Source organism: Helianthus annuus, chromosome 4 (assembly GCF_002127325.2).
Source record: "Helianthus annuus cultivar XRQ/B chromosome 4, HanXRQr2.0-SUNRISE, whole genome shotgun sequence".
NCBI lineage: Eukaryota > Viridiplantae > Streptophyta > Magnoliopsida > Asterales > Asteraceae > Helianthus > Helianthus annuus.
Window position 1 is genome coordinate 54797029 of NC_035436.2, and position 12689 is coordinate 54809717.

The following is a 12689-nucleotide window of genomic DNA, read 5'->3' on the forward strand; positions in this document are numbered from 1 at the left end:
CGTTAACGTGCTGGCGGAAGGGCCATGGCGCCCCCTTTAACCGCGACGGTGTGGACGATGGCGCCCCAGGCGCTATGGAGGGTGATATGGCGGCCATGGCGCCCCCCATACCCACCGCCTTAGGGTGAAAATGGTGCACCTCTCATGTGATGGAGGAAATTTTCACCCACCTAATTATGATTTGCCATGTCAATTCCCTCTCATACACCACTTTTGCCCTAAAAACATAAGGGGCGGTTTCACCCAAACCATTTTTTTAAAAGACATGATTTATTGAAAGAGAGTGGGGCCCATCATAACCCCCAGTGGCGCAGCTATGAAGGGGCCGGAGGGGGCGCCTGACCCGCCGAACTTTTCGCTCAGTAGTGTTATGTATGTACGTTTCGTATAGAATTTTTTAGGTATATACGTTTTCGACCCCCCGGTTTTATAAAAATAAATTTTTAGGTATATACTTTTAGGTCCGGTGACTTCCGACCCCCGGGTGGAAATTTTCAAGCTTCGCCACTGATTACCCCCTCTCCCTCATCTTCCTCACATGCGACAACTCTTCCCCGCAAAACACCTTCACCGCGTGGCACATCGAGGATGGCGGCACATTCCCCGTGCGGCAAACCTCCTCCCCGCATGCACCCCGCTTAGCCTTATAGTATACAAATCTAAATGATTAAATACTTACCATCATCCTCTTAAAAAAACTGTTACATCTTGTGTTATCAACTTTTATGGGTAATCGTCACATTCATTATCCTCATTAGGTCATCTACACATGCCTATTTTGTATTTACAAATCATTAAACAAATTATAAAATCCATATATGCAAATTGCAAATTACTTTATTAAGAAACTTCATAATGCAAGATAGTGACATTCCACTTTAGTAAACAACACCAAAAATACCCTTCAAACTATAGAGGGCCACAATCGCCATCCCAATAAAGATGAAGGACAAATCAGTCAAAACATACACATATTCATTCTTTTTCTCCATACCCTTTGCCCACAAATCATTCTTTATTTTCCCTTTTCTTTTCAAGAAACCCCATTAAAGTTCCAATCTTTATTTGACAATTCCTGTTGTTTGTTGCAAATTAATCAACTTTTTTTGCATATAATTTGTGGGTTTGATTGTAAATTTTAAATACATTCAATTCCCATCTGGGGTTTGTTAATTTTTGTCAGGGTATAGTGGGTTTAGGTCAAGTTCATCTTTTTTGTTGCCGATGAATGATTCTTGAAAAGCTTATCTGATTATTGTTGTTTGGAACCCTTTTAGCGACTGATTATGAGAGAATTAAAGTGGGGTTACAGTTACTAATTGGTTTTGATTATGGATGAAAAGAGTGGAGATGCAGGAGATGATCAAGGGTCTGGATGGCTGCAAGTTAAAAAGGTTAATTTTTTTTTTTTTTTTTTTTTTTTGTGATTCTTGTAGAAATATTCAATCTTTTATATGGATATTGTTGATTTTTGTTTATTTATTTGTTCATGATTGGATTATAATTTTTTAATTATTTTGATAACAGTTATTGAATTTTAGTTTTGTTAATTTTTATATGTGTTACATTTGGAGTAAATGTTGTTTAGGATTAGGTTTAAATGTTGTATATGTTTTGATTATCTTTGTTAAGTTTCATTTTATGGTTATATAGTTTTTATGAATTGTCTGGTTTGTATTGGTAGCATAGCATATTCATGGTAATATGATTGAAACATTAAGTTTTGAGTGTTTTTTTTATTTTTTTTTTAATAGTGATTGGTGAATTGCCCCAATCTTTTAGCTATAATTCTTGAAATTTCCTTTGATCCAATAGAGGGGCGTTCATTTTAGAACCAAGAATACGTTGAGACTGTGAGAACCGCGTAACGTACATGTATATTTTGCTTCAATTGTGATACAAAAGACGCTTACATAACGCCTGACCTGTCCACTATGTATATGTGCTTTATGCGGTTCTTGCAGTTCTCAACATAAAATTGGTTTTGAAAAGAACGCGTCCCTGATCCAATAAGCATTGATGTAATGAAATAAATTTTGTTGTGAACGAATTAAAAGAAACCGCAAATAAGTTAAAAGAATAAATAATTTTTATCATGCTATCTATATTACATTATCAAGTCATATCACTACTTTTAATGAAAATCGTCAATGATTTCGTTATTATTAACCTTGTATGTTTAAGGTCTCATTCATGATACAACTCATACTCATTAGAAAAATGATAGTAGATTGAATTAATAACAAAAGAGCCTAGATTCGAGAAAATATTTGATACGTTATGGACCGCGTATGCAACCACAGTTTTTAGTTAATACAAGAACATTAATTGAGAGTAAAGTGCCAGTGATCACGGGTTGCATGTTATTACGAGAGTAATTTGATTTTTTTTATGTCTTGATTTCACACTTTTTCTAGTTATTATTGTTCTTTTTTCTTTAATGTTTGGATTGTTTTCTTGAACGTGATTTCACACTTTTTCAGAAGCATAGAAGCAATTCAAAGTTCTCTCTCCAGGGATGGGTCGGAGGATTATCTAAGAAACAGAATTCAAACGTCGTGATCCACGAGGCTCCTCAGGTGACTTCTAACGTTAGCTCTAGTGAACCGATTTCAACTATTAAAGATTCAAGTACACCCGATTCTAATAATTCGGAAAATACTAATAACGTTCCTACTGACGATAAGAAGGATGTGAACTTCCTCGATAAGCGTGTGGTTAGTCACGTCGATGATTCTAAAACTAACAAGGATCAAGGGGTTACAGAAAGTGATAATCTTGATGTTTTTCCAAAGATTAAGTTTGGTAATTTGGATGACGATGATGCAAGAATCGACATAAAGTTCGGTAATATTGAGAACACGCTTATTGAAAATGATCCGATTGCTATTGAGCCGAAAGAGAAGAAAATTGTATCGACCGTTGAAGAACAGAATAAGTGTCAAGAATTAGAAGAGGTGAAAGAGATATCGTCAGAAGATATCAAGGTTCAAATCGTAAATGAGGAATTGGTTACTCAAAGTGACGATGTTTGTCAAGAACGCACTCAAGACTTAAAAACCGAAAATCTTGAAGCAAGCGGGCCAGAAAATGTAGCGACATGTCCGGATTCAAGCTCTTTGCAAGATGAAAAGGCGACATCGGGAGTTCAGACTTCTTCGGTCCTCAAGGAGTTATCGGGAGTTGAGATCATGAGTGATATCGAAGGTGGTGAGAGTAAAGAACGGTTTAGGCAACGTCTTTGGTGTTTTCTGTTCGAGAATCTTAACCGGGCTGTTGATGAGTTGTATCTTTTATGTGAACTCGAATGTGATATAGATCAAATGAAAGAGGCGGTTCTTGTTCTTGAAGAAGCAGCGTCTGATTTTAAAGAGTTGAACTGTAGAGTACAAGAGTTTGAGAAAGTCAAAAAGTCAACTGATAATCCACCGATGACCATGAAGTCCGAGCAGCGTAGGCCGCATGCACTTTCATGGGAGGTTAGGATACTTTTCTATTTGGTCAAAAAGTCAACTGATTATCTGATTATTATTATTATTGTGACTTGCAATATCTAGTTATTTAGGGGTCTTTTAAAGTTCAAAAAAGTGTATTATTTATTTAAAAATAAAATTACGTGTCGTTACCCTTTCTTGGAGACTATTTCCTCACAATTTTCTTAATATTTAGCAAAAAAATGGCCGTTTGAGATTATATTCATTAATAAGCAATATATAACAGTTATTATTATAGTTGATTGAAGATACATTGTTATATTTTTAATTTAAAAACTTCAATAATGTAGAAAAATGTCATATTTGAACATTTAGTCAACTACTTCCACAAATAATTAGAATTTACAAAAAACTCAAATAGTTATTTTTTTATTATTATTACAACCTCGAACATCAGAAGCGCATCTATACACCATTTTACACAACAAGTTTTATAACAACTGATTATTTGTTTGTGATCTTAGGTTCGCCGTATGACTACTTCACCACACAGGGCAGAAATACTTTCTTCGTCTCTCGAGGCTTTCAAGAAAATTCAACAAGAACGAGCAGCCATGAACGACAGTTCTCGAAAAACGGGCTTTACTGATTCTTATGGTCATTCTAGAAGTGGCAGCAGTGTAAATAAACATACCTCTAGAACCGATAGAACTAATAGTGCTCAAGAACCATCAACGGATTCAAGAAAACGAATTCTTCCCAAAGAAAACACAAGTAGGGGAAAAAAGAATCTGGAGTCCGGAAAAAACAAGGAAACCGAAAAGACGGGTTTGAAAAAAGATAGTTTTAGATCCATGGATCAATCGAAAAAATCGACTTCTGGGTCCGACAGAGAGAAGGAAAAACGAAACAATGTTAACGGAGCGTCTTATAAGTCAATGGATGCATGGAAGCAAAAAAGAAATTGGGAGGACATATTAACGTCACCACATTCTTCATCGTCGCGTTTTTCACATTCGCCAGGTATGGGTAGAAAAAGCATGGAACGGGCCCGTATTCTCCACGATAAGTTAATGTCACCCGACAAGAAGAAAAAGACATCACTTGATTTAAAGAAAGAGGCAGAAGAAAAGCATGCACGGGCTATGCGAATTAGAAATGAGTTAGAGAACGAAAGGTTACAAAAGCTACAAAAAAGCACGAAAAAACTCGACCGTGTAAACGAATGGCAAGCCGTACGTAGCACGAGGCTGCGTGAAGGAATGTATGCGCGACACCAACGTAGCGAGACCCGTCACGAAGCTTATTTAGCCCAAGTTGCGAGACGGGCCGGTGATGAAAGTACTAAAGTTAACGAAGTTCGTTTCATTACTTCATTAAATGAAGAAAACAAGAAACTTATGTTATTACAAAAATATCAAGATTCGGAATTGAGGCGAGCCGAGAAGTTAAAAGATATGAAATCGAAACAGAAAGAGGATATGGCAAGAGAAGAAGCGGTTTTGGAACGAAAGAAGCTTGTTGAAGCGGAAAAAATGCAACGGCTTGCAGAAACGCAAAGAAAGAAGGAAGAAGCTTTATTAAGAAGAGAAGAGGAAAGAAAAGCATCGAGTGCGGCCCGTGAAGCAAAGGCTATGGACCAAATGAGGAGACGTGAGGTTTTAGTGAAAGCCCAACAAGAAGAAGCGGAACTTTTAGCACAAAAGTTAGCCGAACGGCTTAGAGAAAGTGAACAAAGAAGAAAATTCTATTTGGAACAAATTAAGGAGCGGGCTTCAATGGATTTTAGGGATCAATCTTCGCCTTTATTAAGGCGTGCGTTGAAGACCTCTAGTGGTGGTGAAGATGACCAACAAACTGGCGGTGGTGTCGCCGTTGAAGGGACCGTGCTTCCTAATTTAGCCCTACAACACTCGTTGAAAAAAAGGATTAAAAAGATTAGGCAAAGGCTTATGGCTTTAAAATATGAGTTAAATGAGCCTTTTATGGGTGGGGAAAGCGGGAGTATTGGGTATCGAGCTGCTGTGGGGACCGCAAGGGCGAAAATCGGGAGGTGGCTTCAGGAGCTTCAACGACACAGGCAAGCAAGAAAAGAAGGGGCAGCAAGTATCGGGCTTGTTACCGGTGATATAATTAAGGTACCGGTTTTTTCTTTTAAAAAATCTACATATGTGATTATATCGAGGTTTTTAAACAATTGTTATTGTTAGGGCTGCAAACGAACCAAACGTTTAGCGAACCGTTCGGTGGGAAGTTCGCTTGTGTTCGTTCGTTTATTTAACAAACAAACATGAACAAGAAATTTTGTTCATTTAGTTAAATGAACGAACATGAACAGAGGCCGCGTTCGTTCATTTATGTTAGTGAACGTTTTCGTTTGTTTTCGATAGTTCATTAGTGTTTTTAGTTTTTTATATTTTATTAAATACTTCCAAATTTCAACAAATAAAATATCTAATAAGACAAATAAAATATCTAATAAGTATATCTGTACAATAATGTTCATGAACGCTTGTTTGTGTTCATGAACGCTTGTTTGTGTTCATGAATGTCCGTTTGCGTTCGTTGCCTAAAATTAACAAACGAACACGAACACGAACACTTTCATTTCCTTAACAAACGAAAATGAATATAAAATCTCGTTTGGCAAGTGTTCATGAACAGTTCGTGAACACATATATTTTCTTAACAAACGAACACGAACAAGGTCTTGTTCGTGTTCGTTCGATTCATTTGCAGCCCTAGTTATTGTGACTAGAAGTTGTGTCTTTTAACATTTTGATAATTTATGGATTAGTTTTTGGACGGAAAAGACCCCGAACTGCATGCTTCTCGCCAAGCGGGTCTTCTAGATTTTGTTGCATCGGCTCTGCCAGCTTCACACACATCCAAACCCGAAGCCTCGCAAGTAACAGTATACTTCTTGAGACTTCTAAGGGCAATACTGTCATTACCCACAAACAGGAGTTACTTCCTTGCACAAAATCTTCTACCACCAATGATACCCATGTTGGCAGCCGCCCTCGAAAACTTCATCAAAATCACAGCATCATCTTCAAACACTAGCGGCGGTAAAACCCTAATCGAAAACTCCGATACCATATCCGAAGTTTTAGACGGGTCGTTGTGGACCGTGGCAGCCATTATCGGCCATTCGAGCTCCGATGAACGCCAAAACCAAATGCAGGATGGTTTAATCGAGCTCGTGATTGCATATCAAGTTGTTCATAGATTACGAGATCTTTTCGCACTTTACGACAGGCCGCAAGTAGAAGGCTCTCCTTTCCCTTCATCCATTCTGTTAAGTATCAACGTGTTGGTAATTTTGACTTCTAGATATAGGGTCAACACGACAATCGATTGGGAATCTTATCCACTTGAAACGATGACGAAAAAAGAAACTTCGTTATCGATTTCAACTGGAAATTCGGAATCATCGTCCAAGTTGTTGCAAGACGTGCCCGAGGATCGTCCGTTGGATGATATACGTAAGGATGAGAATAGTAATATGGTGGATAGTGGCGGAGAACAAAAGAATTTAAATAAATCGCCACATAAGCAGCCTGTGGCTTATCTTCTTTCGGCTATATCGGAAACGGGATTGGTCTGTCTTCCGTCTTTGTTGACAGCTGTATTGTTGCAAGCGAACAACAGATTGTCCTCGGAACAAGTAACTTCCTTTCAGTTTTTAAATATTATAACTGACTAGAAATATTATAAGTATTGTAAAATATAAATGTTATAAACTGTCTCTAGGGTTCATATGTTCTTCCAAGTAATTTTGAGGAAGTAGCAACTGGAGTGCTGAAGGTTTTGAACAATTTAGCGTTGATTGATATTAACTTCATCCAAATGATGCTAGTAAGTACACATTTTTATTTATTTATTTATTTATTTATCATATTGGTATCTCATAAATGGTCTACAATCTCCAGAATAATGCTCAATTATTCACTATAATTTTTATGTTTTATTTTAATAAACAGGCGAGGCCCGACCTAAAAATGGAATTTTTTCATCTGATGAGTTATCTTCTTTCTCATTGCACCAGCAAGTGGGGAGCCGCTACTGATCAGGTGATGTTTGAAATCCTTTAAATTCTTAATTAATCAGATAATCAGTTTAGCGTTTGGTAAATTATGGGTTATTTAAGAAACCAAAAGATTAGCGAAAAAATATTTTTCGTCGTCCTGACCTTCCTTTGGCCGCTTGGCGGGCAGTCTGTTCAGGTGGAGATCCAAACGGCGTTCTGAATATTTTTAACGTAGGTTTAAACACGTGCCTGATATCTTTCATGTTTCAGACTGGTTTGCTTCTGCTTGAATCCTTGTTGCTTCTCGGATACTTTGCCATGTTCCATCCAGAAAATCAAGCCGTTCTTCGCTGGGGGAAGAGCCCCACGATTCTTCACAAGGTCACTTAAAGCATATTATAACAGTTTTATTTTTTCCTATTTATATTATGCAAGTAAAATGCCTTTTTCGTCCCTAAGGTTTGGCCAGTTTTGTGACCTTCGTCCAAAGGTTTGTATTTTCGCATCTGGATCCTAAAGGTTTGAACTTGAAATATTGTCATTTTCATCTGGCTCGTTAACTCCATCCATTTTTCTTCGTTAAGTGGTATTTTAGTTTTTTTAGTTTTTACCTATATTATTTTTGTTTTTTATTTAGTAAGGGTATTTTGAATACTCGTAAATGCTTGTTCATAAAATGAAAAAAGACCGAATAGTCCTTTAAGTTAACAAAAAAGACGGAAATACCCTCGACTTAACGGAGAAAATGGATGGAGTTACCGAGCCGGATGAAGATGGCAAGATTTTAAACCTTTTGGATCCAGATGCGAAAAAACAAACATTTGGACGAAAGTCGCAAAACTGGTCAAACCTCGGGGACAAAAATGACATTTAACTCTATATATTTTCTTTTTCAAAGTTTCAATAGGGACCCACAATTCCAAAACTTGATTTGGTTGCACAGGTATGCGATCTCCCATTCGTGTTCTTCAGTGACCCTGAGTTAATGCCGGTCTTGGCTGGAACGCTAGTAGCCGTATGCTTCGGAAGTGAGCAGAACAAAGGGGTGGTCCAGCAAGAACTCAGCATCGAGATGCTCGTTTCCTTGCTCGGATCCTGCAAAAGTGGATTACCAAAGTCCCAACCGGTTGACGAGCTCACTGAGTCAACTCAGTTGGGTGTGGATTCAAGAAAACTTCATGGTGACGCCACCTCTCAAAGATCAAACCGAAGAAAGTTGGGAAAAAGTGGTGCGGTCGGGAACATCAATAGAATTGTGAAGATTAAGAATCAGAAAGATGGCGGTAAATCAACGAGGGTTTGTGAACCGAGTTCAGAAAGTTGCTCCAATTTTATGCTTTATTCGAGATTTCCTGCAAGCTTTATTGATAGGGCAGAATTGTTCTTTTCAACAGAATCACAGGTTTATATGTAAAAGAATTTTTTTAAAACCATTTATGAGATCAAATAAACTTTTGAAAGTTGTTGAATGAACTAAAACAAGCAACTGAAATTATAAAAAATTATAAAAATGTGGGTTGAGTAATTTGTCGAAACGGGTCATAATAATTTTTGTGTGTTGGTAAAAACGGGTCGGGTCTAGCTGGGTTGACATGGGGCGTATGTTGATTTTTTAACTCGTTAAGAATCTTTGGACGACTTTCGATCCATTGGGCTTGTTTGGTTTTTAGCTAAGTTTTTATATTCACTGTTTTGACATGTTAGAGATAAAACATAACCTGAATTGACCCGTTTTTGTCGGGCTTTAAAATTCATTTGAAGAGATCATTTCAAAAGCGCCAACTAAAGCTTGTACTTTGCTTTTCCTAGTTCTAATAAGCCTGCTAGCAGTCTCTTCGATAACATTATTCAACCGTATATTTGGTTTAGCTACTTCCACATCACACGCTTTTAAAGCAACGCTAACCGAATTACTTTCGGGAGTGTGTGACACGCCTTCAGAAGTCAATCTCCTTAAACTTTTATTGTCTTCTTGACCAGTTTGATTTTTATCCAACACCTTTCCTTTCTCAAACTTAGCTTTTCTCGGACCATTACTCTCAGACTGCGACCTGATAGTCTTTCCTTGCTTAAATTTGAGCTTTTGAGACGAAAGTTCGTCGTTTTCCTTTGCCGGTTTTCGTACTCGTGTCGAGTTTTCTGTTTTCTTGACTCCTGAGGCTGTCATATTCCCATTATTTTGACTTTGACTTCGACTTTGACTTCCTGGGGTTTCATCGATTTGTGTTCCATTTTGCAGTACTTTTTCCTCATTAGGACTTTGACTTTTCTTGTTTTTTTCTTGAACAACTTCACCAACTGTGTCTACAGACTTTGACTTTTTTGAATCATGGTCAACCGCGGTTTTCTTCGTTGAACCAGAAAGGGTCTTTAAAGCTTGCGCCTTTTTAGAAGTTATCCCATCTCCGGGCGTCTTAACGCTACTTTTGATTGGTTTAACGTCTTTTCTTGAATCGATCTTTTTATCGTATCTTTTACTGCTTCTGACCTGACCACCAACTGCTAAATCATTGGTGTGTAGATTTACATCACTGAATCTCCTGGTAATTCTTGACGGTTGGATGTAAAACGGATCGGTTTCCTCAGACTTCGACTTTGACTTAAAATCTTGACTTTTGGAGTCAATGGGTTGTGATTTGACTTGATGCTTAGGAAGTGAGTTGCTGGTGATCTTGGCATGTCGTGTTGGAGATCTGGGAATCGGTGTGAACGGTTTCTTGGTTCCTTGTGGAGAATCACCGTCGGTTTTGTTTGATCTCTTACGTGTGGGCTTGGGTTGGGTCGGGTGGTCAGACCCAGGTGGATGCGGTTTGCAGTTGTCGTGGCAGGAGGGAAATGGTGGGCTTAGATATCGACTTAAAACGTCTTCATAGCCTGTGAGTTCGATGTAAAAGTTGCCGGTCGAGTGTCGTCTTGAGTGCTTGTTGGGCACTGTTTTTTCCATGCCAATGCAAACTGGTGCCTACATGAACACTGTAAAAGATATTAAAGCGTGTTTTAGGTGTCTGTTACTCATTATCCATCGGGTTTATGGTAATTTATGACTTTTACTAGTAACACACCTGATAACTCACTGGTTCACAAATATTATATTATATATAGCAGAATTGATACCCAAAGGCCCAATAAACAAGCCCAACAATGAGCCCATTGGATTTAAAACGTGACACTCTAACTGGACTCTTTGCAAAGGCCCTCTTTTCTACTTTCTATATGTTAATAAATAATACTCAATAATAGTAAAGTAATAGTAATAGAAATAGGAGTTAAATGCTATTTTAGTTTCTGTGGTTTGGGCTATTTTGGCAGTTTAATTTAAATATTTCATTTTTCACCAGTAGATCCCAAAAGATTTTACTGTTGCCATTTTAGTCCACTAGGTTAACTTCATTCATTTTTTCTCTTAACAAGAAAGACAATTCGATCATTTATATGTAATTTTGTTAACTAGAAGGCAATTTGGTCATATAAAATTACCGAATTGTCTTTCTCGTTAACAGAAAAATGGATGAAGTTAACTCGGTGGACTAAAATGGCAACGGTGAATACTTTTTGGACCCACATGCGAAAAATGAAACTTTTGGATTAAATTGACAAAATGACCTAAATCACAGGGACTAAAATGATATTTAACTCTAGTAATAGTAATAGGAATAGGAACAAGAATAGTAATTAGTAAGCTTGTTTATAATAATTATCACGTTGTTTCTAGAACGAGAATCGTATAATACACTTGTACGTAGTTGATTGATAATATAGTGGTTGAACAGGATTTATGTTTCAAGATCTTATTTAATGATTTGTCTATTGTTTTAGGTCCCATATTTTACTAACATAGTAACATTGTAAATACACACAAAAAAATAAAGTGATTCCGCATTTTGTTTAAATTACTAATATGTATAAAATTTAATATTTATGACGTCATCTGGTTTTGAAACCTATCTCAACATCCGTTTTGATAACAAGTCCGGTTATGAAAACCGTCTTGTCTACAATTCGGGTGTAAAGAAGGTTCTTAATAGATAAAAAACATTTATAATATCAATTAGAATTTAACAAAAATAATATAAAACGGATTTAAGCCTTGAGTTAGTCGTAAATTGATCAAAACAACATCGTCTTATTGAAACATATATAAAAAAAACTCATCATGGATAATAAACGTTCATTTTCAAACATTCAAAAAAACCTTTTAGCAATATTTTCTAGGTCTTAAACCATTCAAGAAAATCTTGATTTGGATTGAAATCTGCAAAATGCAAAGAATTGAAGAGATAAACAACACAAAAACATACCTTTTGTTGAAAATTTCGAAGAAATTGTGTACGATGGAAGAATGGAAATTTAAACCCGATAACTTTAGAGGAAGAAGGTTTCTGGTTCGAACTTGGAAATGAACAACCTTCGAAACCCAAACAATGCTAGATCTCCTACACATATTTTGTCTTTCTATTTTTAGAATACCAATCGTTTTGTTTATATTTAGAAGCCGTAAACGATATAAAGGGCAACTTTCGTGTAGTCTGTAATTGGATGTAACTATTCAGATTTTTTCCAAAATAAGTCATTCTCTTAACAGATCTCGTCTTGTTCCTCAATATTCGAAGAATGCGGCGTTGTATTATTGTAAGTTACCTGTTCCAAACATTTCCTTTAAGTATACGACAAGTTTTAAATCTTAATGCAGGCATTCCTCCCTCACATGCATTTGCAACAGATTCTTACTAAGACCAGTAATCTCCATAGACACGCGGCCATCATTCCAAGAAAAAAGAAAGATGTCAAACAGATTGCCTAGAGAGGAGATCTAACTCCCATCTTATTAGGTTACAATTTTAATCCATTTATTTATTTGTAAATGAGCCGTTTTAAAGATTTGAAATGGGTCAACTTATCAAATACGTTAAAAGTCATCAAAACTTTGTTTTAAATGCATATGAATCTCTTTATCATTCTATTCAAACATTTGGATTATTGTTATTCACTAATATAGTGTCTTTTTAATCATGACAAATAAAAATAGTTATATCTAATCTTTCCTAAAGAATGACAAGAATTATTCGTGGGTCAGCCCAACCTTTCTAGTTTCAATATGTAACAAGAAATGAGTCATTTACCATCTTAATTAGAGCATGCCCAATAAGATCATCCGTTATGGTCATGTGAGTATAGAGGAAAACTTTAACTTTTCTATAACGTGGACTGTTTATGTGGAAAAA

General features: G+C 36.6%; 2 protein-coding genes across 3 annotated transcripts; one reads left to right on the forward strand and one right to left on the reverse strand.

Moving 5' to 3' along the window:
• Positions 1–1003: 1003 nt before the first annotated feature.
• On the forward strand, positions 1004–8927 carry LOC110936460 (S phase cyclin A-associated protein in the endoplasmic reticulum). Of its 2 annotated transcripts, none has more exons than XR_004891110.1 (8): positions 1004–1394; positions 2484–3479; positions 3959–5572; positions 6232–7104; positions 7191–7295; positions 7421–7510; positions 7655–7848; positions 8411–8914. XR_004891110.1 is itself a non-coding variant. In XM_022178852.2 (8 exons), the coding sequence occupies exons 1-8, from the start codon at positions 1332–1334 to the stop codon at positions 8879–8881; spliced, it is 4323 nt and encodes a 1440-aa protein (XP_022034544.1). In that variant the 5' UTR covers positions 1004–1331; the 3' UTR covers positions 8882–8927. The 2 variants fall into 2 exon arrangements, 1 of the variants encoding a protein (XP_022034544.1); XM_022178852.2 differs by having other exon boundaries at positions 7738–7848; positions 8411–8927.
• Positions 8928–9211: 284 nt separating this feature from the next.
• Positions 9212–10411, reverse strand: LOC110936461. Its single transcript, XM_022178853.2, has one exon. The coding sequence runs from the start codon at positions 10409–10411 to the stop codon at positions 9212–9214; it is 1200 nt and encodes a 399-aa protein (XP_022034545.1).
• Between the last annotated feature and the right edge of the window lie 2278 nt (positions 10412–12689).